Source organism: Nicotiana sylvestris, chromosome 1 (genome assembly GCF_000393655.2).
Source record: "Nicotiana sylvestris chromosome 1, ASM39365v2, whole genome shotgun sequence".
Lineage (NCBI taxonomy): Eukaryota > Viridiplantae > Streptophyta > Magnoliopsida > Solanales > Solanaceae > Nicotiana > Nicotiana sylvestris.
The window spans coordinates 48535042-48551791 of NC_091057.1; the positions used below are offsets into that span (position 1 = coordinate 48535042).

The 16750-nt window shown below is 36.9% G+C and overlaps 1 protein-coding gene across 1 annotated transcript; it reads right to left on the reverse strand.

The window, feature by feature from the left end:
- Positions 1 to 10451: 10451 nt before the first annotated feature.
- On the reverse strand, positions 10452 to 16376 carry LOC104245551 (F-box/kelch-repeat protein At3g06240-like). Its single transcript, XM_009801173.2, has 2 exons — positions 15076 to 16376; positions 10452 to 11303 (listed from the first exon to the last, which is right to left on the reverse strand). Exon 1 carries the CDS (start codon positions 16213 to 16215, stop codon positions 15106 to 15108), a length of 1110 nt encoding a protein of 369 aa, XP_009799475.1. The 5' UTR covers positions 16216 to 16376; the 3' UTR covers positions 10452 to 11303; positions 15076 to 15105.
- Positions 16377 to 16750: the final 374 nt, after the last annotated feature.

Sequence of the window (16750 nt, forward strand, 5' to 3'; positions counted from 1 at the left end):
AGTGATTTCGGGCTTAGGGGCGTGTTCGGATTGTGTTTTGGAGGTCCGTAGCTTATTTAGGCTTGAAATGCCGAAGGTTAAATTTTTGAAAGTTTCCAGTTCAATAGTGAGATTTTGATCTAAGGTTCAGAATGGGATTTTCGGAAGTTGGAGTAGCTCCGTAGTGTTGAATGTGACGTGTGTATAGAATTTCAGGTCATTCGGACGAGGTTTGATAGACTTTTTGATCGAAAGTGTAAATTGAGAGTTTTGGAGTTCTTAGGCTTGAATCCATGGTTAATTCGATGTTTCGATGTTGTTATAGGTGTTTTAAGGATTGGTATAAGTTTGGATAGTGGTATATGACTTGTTCGTGCTTTTGGTTGAGGTCCCAGGGGCCTCGGGATGATTTCGGATGGTTAACGGGAAGTTTGGAGAGCGGGATTTGCAGCTGAAACTACTGAGTCTGCTTTCATAACCGCACCTACGTGAATGGGACCGTAGAAGCGGCTGGGAGACCGCAGATGCGGCCAGATGAGGAAAGGATAGAAGCCGCAGGTACGGAAGTTTCCACGCACCTGCGTGACCCCAGATGCGGTAAATTGGTCGCAGGTACAGAAATGGGAAATTAATGAATTATCGCAGGTGCGGTTGACTTTTCGCAGAAGCGGGACAGCAGGTGTGGTCCCTTGGCCGCAGAAGCGGATTTGCTGGGCCGAAAACAAGACATTTCGAGGGTTTGAAATCAAAAGTTAGAAAATCGCTTTGGAGCTCGGGAGAGGGTGATTTTGGGAGGATGTTGAAGAGGAAATCAATGGGTAACGATTCTTAATCCCTTTCTAGTTGTATTCCTATAATCTAATCTTAGTTTTGTCATTTAATTTCGGATTTGGGATGGAAAATTGAAGAAAAGTGGAGAAAAGTTCTTAGGCCTAATTTCGAGGTTTTGATCTAGATTTTGATGTTGGATTGGAATAATTTTGGTATAAATGAACTCATGAGAGTATGAGGATTCTGAATTTGTAAATATTACCCGATTCCGAGACGTGGGCCCGAGAGGCATTTTGGTCATTTTATCTAATTTCATGTATTAGCTTAGAACTAATTAGTGGAATCAATTACTTGAAGTTATATTTACATAATGCAATTGATTTGAATAGATTTGGGCCCTTTGGAGTCGAGTACTCGTGGCAAAAAAGTGTGGTTTCAAGTTGATTTTGAGTCGGTTCGAGGTAAGTGGCTTGCCCAACCTTGTGTGGGGGAAACTCCCCTTAGGGTTTGGTATTATTGATATTTGAAATGCCTTGTACATGAGGTGACGAGTGCGTACTTGTGTTAATTGTTGAAAATACAGTTTTCATTAAGTAACTATAATTGTGTTTCCTTTCCTGTTTATACTATTTGCAATTTAAGCCTGTTGTTAGCTTAGGGAAGCATGTCTAATTGACTTAATTGTTTTACTTGCTCAAACTGCCCTATTTGGATTATGTGTAGCATGCTAGGCTAGAAATACTTGTTTTACCTTGGTATGGAATTTGTATTGAATTGTGTATTCTTCGTATTGTTGTTGTGTGTTTACTTTGGGACTATGAGACGATATCACGGAAGATCCCCCCTGCATGTTTACTTTGGGACTACGGATCAGTATTCCGGGAGATCCCCCTGCACTTTTATATTGGAACTATGGGACTCTACCGGTAGATTCCCCAGTACTGAGTATTTACATTTGGGACTACGGATCAGTATTCCGGGAGATCCCCATGTACTATGAGTTGGACTACCGGACAGAACCCGAGAGATCCATTAGATATTTATATTGGGAGTACAGGATGGTATCCTGGTAGATCCCCGTTTGTTATCTCTGTGTTGAGCTGTATTCCTTTCCGTGATTATTTTTTCTCTGTTATAGTTGTTATTGTTATTTCTATCGTGTGTTACTTCTTACTGTTGCACTTAATTATACTGTCATATTCTATACTGTTATACCTTGTTATCTCATTTAACCTCGGTAGGGCCCTAACTTTCCCCTTCACTACCCGACCGAGGTTAGGCTTGACACTTACTGAGTACTGTTGTGGTGTACTCATGCCCTTTCTGCGCATGTTTCTCATGTGCAGATCCAGGTACTTTGACTCAGTCCTACCACCTTTGAAGTGAGGCAATTTTATCAAAGACTTCGAGGTATATCTGCCGCGTCGGCAGACCGAGGAGTCCCTTTCTATTCTCTCTTTAAATATTAGTCCTTCTGTATTTTCTTTTTGTTAGACATTCTGGAGTTAGATACTTGTAGACATTCAAAAGCTTGTGATTTCATGAGATTCCGGGTTTTGGAAAATGTTATTTCATTTTTCAGAGTTTGTATTTGTGACGACCCGATCGATCGTCTTAAGAATTTACGCCCCGATCCCCTATTAACTGCTTTCCCCGAGTTTATTTCTGCTATTTTGTTTTTTGGGGATGTTTGGTTTTGAATTTCAGAAAGTTTTGGGACACTTACTTCCCAAGTGAGAGCTTAAGTGTTAGAAAGTTGACCATAGTCGAAACAGTGTGAAGACGGCCTCGGAATGGAAATCTAATGGTTCTGTTAGCTCCGTTGTGTGATTTCGGGCTTAGGGGCGTGTTCGGATTGTATTTTGGAGGTCCGCAGCTAATTTAGGTTTGAAATGCCGAAAGGTCAAATTTTGAAGTTTCCGGTTCGATAGTGAGATTTTGATCCGGGGGTCGGAATGAAATTCCGGAAGTTGGAGTAGCTTCGTAGTGTTGAATGTGACGTGTGTGCAAAATTTCAGGTCATTCGGACGGGATTTGATAGACTTTTTGATCAAAAGCGTATTTTTAGAGTTTTTGGGATTCTTAGGCTTGAATCTGATGAAAAATAGATGTTTTGATGTTGTTTTGAGCATTCCGAAGGTTGGAACAAGTTTGAATGAAGTTATGGGATATGTTGGTAGGTTTGGTTGAGGTCTCGGGGGCCTCGTGATGATTGCGGATGGTCTACCGCAGAAGCGGAAACTGGTCCTAAGTGAAAGGTCGCAGGTGCGACCATTGGTCCGCAAAAGCGGGACCGCAGATGCGGTAATAGCTGGGCAGAAATGTGAAATTTTGACGGTTTAGTTTCAAAAGATGGAAATTCGATTTGGAGCTCGGGAGAGGGCGATTTTGAGAGGAAATTGAAAAGGAGATCAGTGGGTAACAATTCTTTAACTCTTTCTAGTTATATTCCAACAATTTATAGTTAGTTTCATCATTTAATTTCGGATTGGAGATGAAAATTGGGGAAAAGTTGGAAGAAAGTTCTTAGACCTAGAATTCGACTTTTGATTGAGAATTTGACCTTAGATATGGATAATTTTGGTATGCATAAACTCGTGAGAGTATGAGATTTCTGAAAATATAAATTTTACCCGATTCCGAGACGTTGGCCCGAGGGGCGTTTTGGTCAATTTACCTAATTTCATGTATTAGCTTAGAATTTCTTTGTAGAATCAGTTACTTGAAGTATTATTTACATTATGCAATTGAATTGAATAGATTTGGGCCATTTGGAGTCGAGTACTCGTGGCAAGAACATGGTCTCGGGTTGATTATTGAGCCGGTTTGAGGTAAGTGGCCTGTCCAACCTTGTGTGGGGGACCTTCCTCTTAGGATTTGGTATATTTGATGCTTGAAATGCCTTGTACGTGAGGTGACGAGTGCGTACTTGAGCTAATTGTTGAAAATCCGATTTTTTTAAGTAATTTCAATTGTGTTCTTTTTTCCTGTTTCATTTTACTTGCAATTTAAACCTGCTGTTAACTTAGAAAAAACATGTATAATTGACTTAACTAGTTATTTGCTTAAACTGCCTTAATTTAATTATGTGAAGCATGTTAGATTAGAAGAATCTGTTTACTTGATACGAAATTGAGCTTAATTGAGTATTCTTGTGTTGCTGTTGTGTGTTTTACTTTGGGACTACGGGACGGCATCTCGGGAGATACCCTATACATATTTATGATTTGAACTGAGGTGCGGGATACCAAGAGATCCACGGGCACGTATATTGAGGATACCAAGAGATCCTCGGGATACCAAGAGATCCTAGCATATATTAAGGATACCGAAAGATCCTCGGGATACCAAGAGATCTCTGGCATATATTGAGGGTACTAAGAGATCCCCGGGATACTGAGAGATCCCCGGTTATTTCCTTATGATTGTTTTTACCTCTATTTCAGTTATTGAATTCCTTGTTTTCCTGTATTAAATTCTTAGTGTTAGTTTTCGACTATACTGCTTATCTTATACCGTCATATCTTATATTTTTATTTTATCTTAGTAGGGCCCAGACCTTCCTCGTCACTACCCGACCGAGGTTAGGCTTGGCACTTACTGAGTACCGTTGTGGAGTACTCATGCCCTTTCTACGCATGGTTTTCATGTGCAGATCCAGGTACCTTGACTCAGACTTACCATCCTTGAGGCAAGGTGACCCTTCGGAGACTTCGAGGTATATCTGTCGCGTCCACAGACCGAGGAGTCTCTCTCTATTCTCTCTTGTAGTTACAGCCCTTCTGTATTTGCTTGTTTTAGACTATTCTGGAGTTAGAGCACTATGTAATATCCTTAGCTTGTGATTCATGGGTGTCCGAGTTTTGGGACAGATATATATATATATATATATTGGATTTGACAGTTATATTTTGTATGCTGAGCGGCACTTTTAAAATGCTATTTTATTACATTATTTTTGTTTTAAATTGTATTCTTCCGCAAATTTGTTTATTTTCCGCATTTTAGGCTTACCTAGTCGTAAAGACTAGGTGTCATTACGATGGTTCACGGAGGGTGAACCGGGATCGTGACAGTATTGTATATGTCGAGCGGCATCTTAAACGCTTCGTTATGTTATTTCTGTAGTTTATGGTTAGTTTTATTCTATTATTTCTGTTTCCGTAATTTGTTAGGCTTACCTAGTCGTAGAGACTAGGTGCCGTCACGATAGTTCACTGAGGGCGAACTTGGGTCGTGACATCTTTGTAGATTCCCTAATATACGACATGCTCTGATACCACTTTGTCACGCCCCGAACCTGGGGAGGTGTGGTTGGAACCCGGTGTCGTAGTGGCCCGAGCGAACTACTCTATAACTCACTTATTTCTTTTTATAACTATCATGGGCCAACACGGCCGCAACTCGTAATCTAAAATTTTAAGTGGGCAAATGTTATATTAATGAACCATCGTTCATAAAACATGAATACATATGGGCCGTCAAGGCCTCTGACATATTGTACATAGTAAACATGTGTCTACAAAACCTCTAAGATTATTTGACATAAAATGGGACAGGGTACCGGCCTACCCATAAGTATGTGGCAAAACTCTGATGCGATGACTCATAGACTTGGCTGCACTCCGAATGAGGTGGGGTCTTACCGATCCTTAACTGAATTCCAATCTCGTCTACTATGAGGGCTCGTCAAACTAATTATCTATACCTGCAGGCATGAATGCAGCGTCCCCAACAAAAGGACGTCATTACGAATAATGTACCGAGTATGTAAGGACATGTAAATAAATATATAAAAGACATGGAAGAAATATGGGGTAAATGACTCAACATGTAAGTCTGGATAACTCTCTAATTCATGAAATAATTATATTGACATGCATATACGTATAAATGTCATGTCGTGCATAGGTACATGTTTCATAAGATCATCAGGCCTCTGAGGGCATCCCATCATATCATCTCGGTCGCTTTGGGCAAAATCATCTACACATACCAACTGATCCGGTGGTGGTGCGTATATAACGCCATAACCTTTCCCATATCCCATATATATGGGATATATATATATATATATATATGCATACATAACGCCATCTGGGTCATGGGTAAACGCACATGTATAAAATGAATGCAATGCATAATGAAGTAAGCCAATATGATCTCTTGGAATGTCATGAGACCCGATAGATAATATGCTAGTAGGACATATGGGGGATCAAGAACATAGGCAACCTTAGTACTTCTAAGAATAGAATTATTTATTAAACTTGCTTGTTTGCTCGTTTCGTTGCATTATGTGGATCATGCCAAAATGAAAGAAGGGATAGCCTTAACATACCTATTCTTATCCTAGTTGCTCAAGAGCTCAACTCGTTCAATATACCTCCACACATAAGTCTTTTCAACTTAATCTTACGTTCTCCCTCGATATACAACAATGTATCTACGTTTGTATCATATTATCAGATGCCAAATGGAGGACCTAGGAAGGATCATTCAAGATACTGCATAATGAACTAGTTTAATTCAATCAATCGTTCTACCAATATCCTTCCAAGACCTAAAGTAGGAAAGCTTATTGAATGTTAAGTGCACCACTCCATACTGCAGCTCCAGTAAGCCTCATTATCTAGAGCCAAATAGGTCTTTCTATTTTCGCTTCTTCAGCAGAAAAGGATTAAGTAGGTTCATGCCTTAGACGAAACTTTTAGTCTTTGAAAACATGTACCCATAACAGTTTCCTTTGATGATAAGTTGACAAATGATGAGGTATTAAACATGATCAACTATTTTTCTTACTCACGTCGAATCATATGGGATTGGTTATGGTAATTAGGACCTTTTCAGTTTTATGTATGCCTCATATTTTCTTACAGATAATTCTCTAATACTCATCCTTGTCCAATCTTCTTGAAATACAATATTTCAGTTGCTAACATTTATTTTTTTGAGAATGGTAACATGTTCAGTGGCTAACATTTATGATGTTATCAAAATCCTAACTTAGCAAAATAAGGCATCATCTTAACTTGGCAACTCATGTTAACTAAGTAGAGAAGGTTTATATAGAATCCAAGCTCTGCCTCTCCTATTAATTGTTGACGGTTTCTCCAACTTCCACCTAGCTTCCAAGACTTAGCTTAGTCATTATTAAATCCTTGCTTGCTGCCACGTTTTAGGCTTTGTTAAGCCTTATCCCAACATTTTAGTTAATTACCCACTAATCCTTAATTAACTATTTAATCTCCCACTATTCAATAATTAATCAATTGCCCACATAATTAAGAATTATCTCGAATTACTTAAAATACTACTTATTTTTAACACACTTTATATAACTTACTATCATGCTCATGTGGTATCCTATAAAATAAATACATATACTATTATTTAAAATATCCATGTAAAAATATATATATTTTCTCAACTTCTAATTTTTCTAATCTCATATAAAGAGTACAAATTTTCGTACGCTTAATTCTTAAAATGGTAAAAGATAACCCTCTTTTCTTGTGAGAAAATAATTTATATATCTTTTTCCTAATTTTACTATCTTCAGACGGTTCAGAACAAACACATCGTCTATTTCAACATATGTCGAGGAAGTCGACAATGTGAAATTCCTAATAGGCAGTCATTATATGAAAAGAGTTATTATAAGTTAAAAGAAATTAGAAAGATGTTAAACGAGTTAAGAAGTATCACTCTCAACTTGGATGTTCCTAGATTTATGAAACACCATTTTCAGGTGATACATAAAAACCAAAATGAACTAAAACATGGAATCATTTCATGGTTATGTATCCAAAACGTATCCAATATAAGAACATCACCTTTTTTATTAATTCAGAGTGTATTTGAAGAATCTGGGGAAAAAATCTTACACTTTTTCATATTTGTCTAATACAAATATGAGAAAGACAAATGAAAGAACCTTATAATACAGCAAGTGGATATAATTTTTATAATATGTATTTTTATAAACTGTCTTATATTATGTGTATATTTACCATATCTGAAAGTAGTAATAATGGTAACTATCCAAAATTATACTTATAAAACTTTTACTAAAATACTCTACTTAAAGATATACCACACTAACATAATATCTAACGATATTAAGGTTGTAAACTTACAGGGTCTCATAATAATAATAATAATAATATCTTAAACCCTCTATAACCTCCCAATAGACATAATCCCTTCGAACTCATATAGATTACTACGACTCATCCTAATATTAAAATACGGGATGTAACAATTATGATATTGATTCTGATGATATGGTGGGATCGGGTTGCGTGCCGCAACAAATTTTATATGTGATTCTTGATATTGATTAATGATTCTACGGTGAAATAACGGAGGATTGTGTGTATACAGTGGGATCGGGTTATGCGCTGCAACGTATTGTGTGTGTTGTATTCTTTGTTGTTATTGTGTTGGTTTCCATCATTGTTACATGAAATTAAGAGATCAGTTATTCGAGGTTCTCTGATTACAAGGATTGAATTCTTTTTCATAAATTAACTGCCTTAATTTCATTTCATGTTTTTCTTTTCTATTATTATTATTATTATTATTATTATTATTATTATTATTATTATTATTATTATTATTATTATTATTATTATGTGTACAGGTTATTGTAAGTGACCTGCCTTAGCCTCGTCACTACTTCGTCGAGGTTAGGCTCGGCACTTACAGAGTATATGGGGTCGGTTGCACTCATACTACACTCTGCACTTATGCAGATTTTGGAGTTGGTCCTAGCATCGGTCAGTAGATTGCTCGGATCCAGTGCTTGACGGAGACTTGAGGTACAGCTGCACAGGGTTCGCAGCCCTGAAGTCCCCTTATACATTTCCTTTAGCTGTTTATTTCGGATTCAGATAGTTATGCTTTCATTTATACTATTATTTGTAATACTCTAGATGCTCGTGTATTCGTGACGCCGGTTCTGGAATTTGTACTTGGATAAAGTCGTTTATCAGTTTTATCTACTTTATTTCAGTTTATTCAACTTATCAGTTTTCATTTGATTTGAATTGTTTAAAATGGTTAATAATTACTCCTTATATTGGCTTACCTAGCAAGTGAAATGTTAGGCGCCATCACGATCCCAAGGGTGGATATTCCGGGTCGTAACACTGAAGGGTACAACTTGTTTATTCATATATTCCCAAGTCCAATTATTTTACCTTTTAAATAATATCCAACTAATTTAGAATAGATTTCAACAGCAACGACTGAAAAATAGGGTCTTGTTCTTTAAATGAGTTTTAAAAGGAGGTGCATATTCAAATTTAATTCATATTTTCTAATTGGTGATAACAAATTATTCCCTCCGTTTTAATTTAAATAATATAGTTTGACTTGACATGGAGTTCAAGAAAAAAAGACTATTAAAACTTGTGATCTTAAAAGTTATGTGGGGCCATGATATTTGTGTGGTCATAAAAGTTTGTCATTAAGATAAAATGGAATGTTTAAAGTTAAATTATTTTCCAATTATAGAAATGTGTCATTCTTTTTGGGTGTCATCTAAATTGAAACGGAGGAAGTCGTGACGAATGGGATAGCGTTATAATACCTAATACACCAATTTTAACCTTTAAAATAATGCACATAGGAATGTCATATGAACAGAAATCATTTGTCATAGAACAGTCGAATATAGGATATGTAGACAGCCAATTTAGCATATGTAGAACAACTGATAAATGTATACAAGATCACTCTCCACATCAACCCTATAGTCTGCACAGTTAGAGCCAGATTAGCTGTTGAGCTATGCCCTTTCTAAGAGAAATACATGATCATAAACTAGTCTTATCCAAGATATTCAACATGCCAAAATCACAGAAATTTAAGGTAGTATAAACTATTCTGAGCCAAGAAACAGACAAATGACAGGTTTTAAGAGAATTGTAAAGTAACCAAACAAGATAGAGCTAGACCCCTTGGCTTTGAGAATTAGCGGGAAAAAACAAGTCTATCTTGTGATATGCACGATGAAAGAATCCAACTGAATTCGAGAAGCTCCCCCTTTCTCTGTGGACTGCCTTACGGCTTCTCCTAATTCTTCAGCTTTTTTTTTCTAAGTTCGTCGCCTTCTTCTGATGCCATTAACTTCCTAACAACATTCTAAATGGCGGATGCACTCACCAACTCCTTGCGTTTCTCCCACTCCCTAAAAAAAGTAGGCCTATTTTCAGTATTTCCGTCACCAAAAAACCATTTTTTGGTTGGTCAGAGTGCATAGGCCAAACAGCTATTGGCACTCCCATAGTAATACTCTCTACACAAGAATTCCAACCACAATGACTCATGAACCCCCCAGTCGACGAATGAGTCAAGATTTCTAGTTGTGGTGCCCATTCTCTGACCACTAAGCTACTTCTCTTACCCTTTCCTCAAACCCTTCTGACAACTCAACTTTTCTAGCTTCCTCAGTAAAGATATCTCCTCTATCGGCATCTCTCAGCACCCATATGTCTCTGTTTGCTCTGTTCTAATCCCATCGCAAGCTCCTTGACTTCCCTATCAGAAAATGAAGTTGTTGTTCCAAAAGATATATAAAGAACAGATCTTGGAGGTTGTTTGTTAAGCCACTCCAAACATATATTCTTCCTACTTGAGACATGATCAAGTTTAGTAGGCAGAACTGGTCCAATTGCCCATTGTTTCTTGATCATTTTGATATTTTGTTATCAATTTGATAACACGAGAAGACAAGATTCTTAATAATCTAGTAATCACAGCATCAAAGGAAATCCTTGGACAAATTTACATTCTTTGAAGGTGTTGGATAGTCATCAACCCTTTTTGAATGAAGAGGAACTCTGAAACTGACTATGAGTTACGATATGAGTATTCAAGTGACTACTCCAAACTATGTACTTTCTTGAAGATAATAACATGTCAAAACCAGAAACAAGATCCTCAGGACTTGGCTGAGACTGTCCCGAACTAGGATGTACGATTTCCAATATTCCCAATACCACTTTGCAAAGCAATAGATGTCTTAGTCCATCCTTGTCTTGAATAGCAGTTTGGAGACAATCAAGAGCAGAAAATTGAACTCCGTGGCAATAATTTGATTGAACAAAACCATTAGAAATTATGTCAATAATTTTCCTTTAAAGTTCCATGCCAACCAACCCTCTTACAGCATTCCCATTGCACTTCTTATCCATGGTTTTGTAATTAGAAGGAAAGATTGAAACTTTGTTTGCAAAAAATATGAATTGCCTCAACTTGAATTGATGATGCTAGTGCTGCCAAACCAGATACAAACTTGTCCATTTCAACTTTGTGCATCTTATGATCTTGATTGATTTGTAGAAAGTCACTATTACCAAATAACTGAGTTCTTTCTTAATTTTTACTGCCTGAAACCCCACTCATTCGATCAGGAGTTATCAGACTTCGAACTTCAGTTTTGTTATGATGTGGTATGCTTGAGCTCGAGCTTTCAGCTGGATGCTGGTACTGATATTCAAGTCTCTGCCTTTTCGCGTCCAGCATGTTGGGCACCATGGTTAATTCTGGTAGAGGGTATAAAAATCAGAGAAGAAAGGATAAATTCCAACTATTAACATATAAGAGCTAAATCTGCTCTACGAGTTTCTTGGACAAAGAGGAAAAGATACCACTTGCGGAATGAACACTAGCAAACAATATGGCACTGCAAAAAGTAAAGGATTTATCAAGACACTTATATAGTAGTATGGAATTAAGCACAAATCCCACAAGAAATAGGGAAGTCAGAAACCTTTTTCCGGAAGTTAAAATCTTGAACTTGAACCGACATGGAACTGAATGCTTTTCCTATTTGAGGACAATAAGGTTAATAAAGATAACTTCCACATTTGTCAAACATGCTATGAACTAGAACTTGTGTCAGTATTTTGATTGTCGTAGTTTGACCAGGCACTTTTCTTATCACACATAAAATCGTAACTTTTCCTAGCAATGGAGTTTCAATACCCATTAGGTGGTGGAGTTTGGTAAAATCTTGGTCATTCGACCACCAAACCCAAAGCCATTGCAGGAACCAGCATGCTGTGACAGGTTTGCGTTAATTTCGATTTCATTCTCCGCTAATAACCAGAGGTGTCTTTTCTAAAGTGGAAGCATAGGTGTCTTTCTATTGGAGCCAGGCTTATACGATGTTATCTTTTTTGTAATAAGTTGGTGAAGTAGATACATCTTTCCATTCAATCTAGGTAACTTCATTCATTTCATGTTCACCTTCCATCGTCACATAATTAAAGTGCTAACAATCAGCCGTGTGGTACAGCCTATGATTAAAGGTAGCAATTGTGTGGCAGCTTTCGACTCGTACCATTGTCCCACTTTAACTTGAAAGAGAAATAAGAGAACTAAGCACAATTACTCTGATATGCTAGAACATTGCAAAGCTAAACATTTGTGCTCTGCAACAGAGAGAACAACATTCCCTGCTTTCACAGCATGGGAGACTTGATGTAAAACACCCCGCTAAAGGGGCACACAGTTACTCGGATCATCTATTCATCTGATGTTGAAACTCAACTAAAATGTGATAGTCATCTGTCAAAATCTGAAGCACTGCCTTTGTATACTCCATCTTAATACACAAATCACAATTCCAAGCCTCCTTCGAAAACTCGCCTATCATTTTCATAAGATTTAAAATAGAAGCTATTTTATAACATGATAATTAGGTTCAACACCCTTGTGACTAGAATATATTGAGATCCAGGCCTCTATACAGCTCAGCCTACTCACACTACTCCTCTTGTTGGACCTGCTGCTATGTCTGATGATAGGGCCTCATCTATACCTGGTTTGAGTCAGCAACAATTCTCTCAACTTGTCTCTCTGCTGCAGCAAACTCAAATCAATCATGCTCCTGAGCCTCAACCCAATCTGATGGGATCTGCTAACTTTGCTGGTAGTGTTCTTTCCTTGCCTGTTTATACTGATGATGATTCTCATGCTTGCATGTTGTCTAGTGTAAGTAGAGATGTGTGGATTATAGATAGTGGAGCTACTGATCATATGACCTCCAATAGAGAAATTCTTTCAAATCTGACTCCACTTCCTACTCCTTACTTGGTAACTTTACCTAATGGTTATAAGGCAAAGGTTACTTGTATTGGTTCCTGTACTTTATTTCCATCTTTCACTCTTCATCATGTCCTCTATATTCCTTCTTTTCAATATAATCTGATTTCTGTACACAAGCTTATTCAACAATTTTATTGTCTTGTCTTGTTTACCTCTATTTCATGTATTTTGATATAGGACCTTTCCATGAGGAAGCTTCTGGAACTTGGTAAAGTCGACCAAGGACTCTAAAAGCTTCTTCGTGATCATCAACTCAATGAAACATCTAATTTTCCTGTTTCTGTTTTTCGAAATAATATGCAAAATGTCTCCATTCCTGACCAGTCTAGTAAGACTGCACATAATAAGGCTGCTTTGCATACTATTCCTGTTGTTCCTTGTAATGATAAGGAGAGCATAAATAAAAATGATGTTCTTTGGCATCATAGATTAGGACATATTCCATTTTCTAAAATGAAAACCATCCCTTCTATTTCTGCTGAATTATCTGCCAAACAGTCCTTTATATGTCCTGTTTGTCCTCTTGCTAGGCAGGCAAGATTACCTTTTTCAGCTAGTTCTACTGTTTCTGATTCCTTGTTTGAGCCAATTCATGTTGACACATGGGGTCCCTATCATACTTAGACTTATTCTGGGGCAAAGTACTTTCTTACCATTGTGGATGACCATAGTAGAGCTACTTGGACTCACTTGTTGCATGCTAAATGTAATGCTTTTACTATGCTGAAGGCTTTTATTTCCATGGTGAAAACTCAATTTAACCTCTCTGTTAAAAAAATTCGAAGTGATAATGCCTTGGAAATTGAACTTTCCAATTCTGCCTTACAATATTTCTCAGATAATGGAATTATCCATTAGACTACCTGTTCTCACACACCTCAACAAAATGGAATTGTTGAAAGAAAGCATAAGCACTTATTTGAAACAGCTAGAGCCTTGATGTACCAATCTAAGTTACCAACAAAATTTTGGGGAGATTGCATTTTAACGAGTAGATTAATTCATGTGCAAGGCATTGAACAAGTATCAGTTTGCAATGAGAGAAACTTATCCACACATGGTGTTTAAACCAAACCACGTGAATTTACCGCAGTTGAGAATAACTTGAGATGAGAATACACACAAATTAACTAGAGCTAAGAGAGAAATGTGTATAAAAGACATATCTCATAAATTCATTGATATGGTGGAAACACCGGGTGTGCGAGTTTTCTCTGCTTGCTATTATTTAAATTCATGAAATACCACCATGTACCCTCAAGAATCCAACTCTTTAATTAATGAAACCATTTCTCTTGTATGTGCCGGGTGGGGTGGGGGGGAGGAGGGGGTTGGGGGGGAGATTCTTTAGGCCGTTCACGCAGACTGTATTTTGTAACATGATAGTACCTTCCGGACAGAAGAAAACAAATACGAAAACCATTCCTTAGAAGGCAGTGGAGTTGGCTAAAAGTGAATTCTCATAATGCTGCTGAATTATTTAACAAAATAGCAAGCAGAGTTTTCCAAGGTAAAGAAAATACAGCAGCTATTGAAAAATTTACAGGAAAAAGATGATAATTAGCTACAAGCCCTCCTATTGTAGCAAATAAATCGTAACCAGAACATAACAAGCTTCTAAATAAAATAGTTTCTTAGAACCTTTGCTATCTTATTTAAGATAGAAATATGATGAACCACTAACCCGATATCTATCTTTACGGTCTTTGTAGTGATTGATCTTGACAATTATACAATCAAAGAGGCATACAACATAAAATGAATGCTGTTTTTAAAGCAGCTAAATAACAGTTTTAAAGTCAAATTGCTTAAAAAAAAGTAAGCACATAAGTGACCAAGACTAATTTTTACCTGAGTTTATTGTGAGATCAGTGTCATGATTCAGAGAAGGGCAAAAACATCTAAAACTATTCCTTTTCAAGACCGTGTGTGCTCAAAATTGAACTACTCGTTTCTTTAAGACGCCACCATTCTATAATATTGAATTAATTCAATATACAAATCCAAATTCTTTCCTTCATTTAATACAGTTAACTTTTCTTTGGTATCAACGAATTACCATCAAAACATTAGAGGACAAAACAATTACCATTCATAAAACTCTAAGGGTTCATTTTATTGAATCAAATATGAGGACCAAATCAAAAAATATTATACAAAATACACTAAAAATGACTAAAAATCATGAAAATAATGATGATATACCTGAGTACAGCATCATCTCAGAATATTGCATCAAGCAATATCGTAACCCTCAATAACCTTGCCTAACATAGGAGACACAAGACTCTCCATGAAAGATCTAGTTCTTTCAAACTTAGCAGTTATTCCACCAACCTTCATATCCCTCCATTGATCCTCTTTCATGTTGTAAACAATCAAATTCTCTCTATCAACATTCAATACAACATCATCATCACTAATTGAACAAAATGGCACCAAACCATGCACTAAATCCAGTCCAGCAATCCTAAATTTGGTCCAAGACTCCTCAACCCCATATCTTTTCATCATCCAAAACTCAATTTTGTTTTCTTCTGTATCATTCAACAACATACAAAGACACCCTCTAAAAGCCACAAGATCACAAAGCACAAAATTATTGTCATCGAGTGCATTAGGGACTGGCAGCTCCAAGAATGTCTCATCATTTAAATCAAAAGCAACAATTACAGAGGAATAATCAGGAGATTTCCTAGCCAACCAATGCAAAGCCCCATTTACTAAAACCCCAGAACCGCCAATAGGAACTCCATGATCAACAGGTAGCTTCCCATGCCTCCTCCATAGATCCATTCTAACAGAGTAGACATCAACAAAAATATTGTCTAAATCCCGTTTATATCGAGAAAGAGTAACCACCTTATAGTCATTACTAGCAAAATCGTACCCTAGACCACACATGCTAAAGCTACCCGGCACAGTAAGAGCCAAATGAAAGTTTGGAATTCTATGGTACTCTAAGGTTGTGGGGTTGATTAAATATTTAATATTTTCCGTATTCTCCACCAAGACCAAGCCATTACATGAGCCAACCACTTTTTCCCAGCTGTGTGAGAGCTGCGGAAAATTAAGCTTTCTTGAAATGGCATTAGTTGTTCCATTTTGGGGGTTTTGGTTAAATGTGATAGTGTGAAGAGCCCCAGAACTAGAGACGAAAATGAGTTTCGATTCTTCTTTATGGGAATGGATGATATGATGAAATTTGATGAATTGTGGGTCTGAGAGAAAATTGAGCCACTGTTTTGACACGCATCTAAACTGGCCTATGGACTTTGCAGGCAGCCGAGAGAGTATGTCAATGATGATTTCTTGGGCTAGATATTCAGCTTTGCTCATCGCCATGGTTGAATTTGGATTTGGACGAGAAATTACGGAAGAGTATGGAATCGGTACAGCGTAAAATAGGGGTGGCAAAATTAGTAGGACCTGTTAGTAGCATTTGATTGGAACTTGGAAGTTTTTAAGATTTTATTAAAACTAGAAAAAGTTTTCACCTAACAGAATATTTCCTTTCAATTAGTTTAGTTGGAATCTGGATAATATATGATTGAACTTTGAAAGAGAAAAAAAGGTACTCCTACTTGAAGTTGCAGTTGATTACGTGTATTTGGAAGTTAAGTCATATCTATATATAAATATAATCGGCATAAGAGAGGTGATGTGGCACCATTCTCTGTTCAACAAAATTATTTATTCTTTTTATCCTTTTTTGATTTATTTTTTTTGTTTAAAATATTTTATTTCCATGTTAAAGAGACCCAAAAGTCACGCCAGTTAAGCCATTGAGAGTTACAACGGCTGAACATAATGAGGCAACGATTAATTTCAGAATGAATAAATTGAACAAAACAGATAGATTCTTATGCATCTGAAGCCA

Excerpts from the sequence above, each read along its gene's own strand:
- LOC104245551 (XM_009801173.2), bottom strand. The coding sequence starts at position 16,215 with ATGGCGATGAGCAAAGCTGAATATCTAGCCCAAGAAATCATCATTGAC.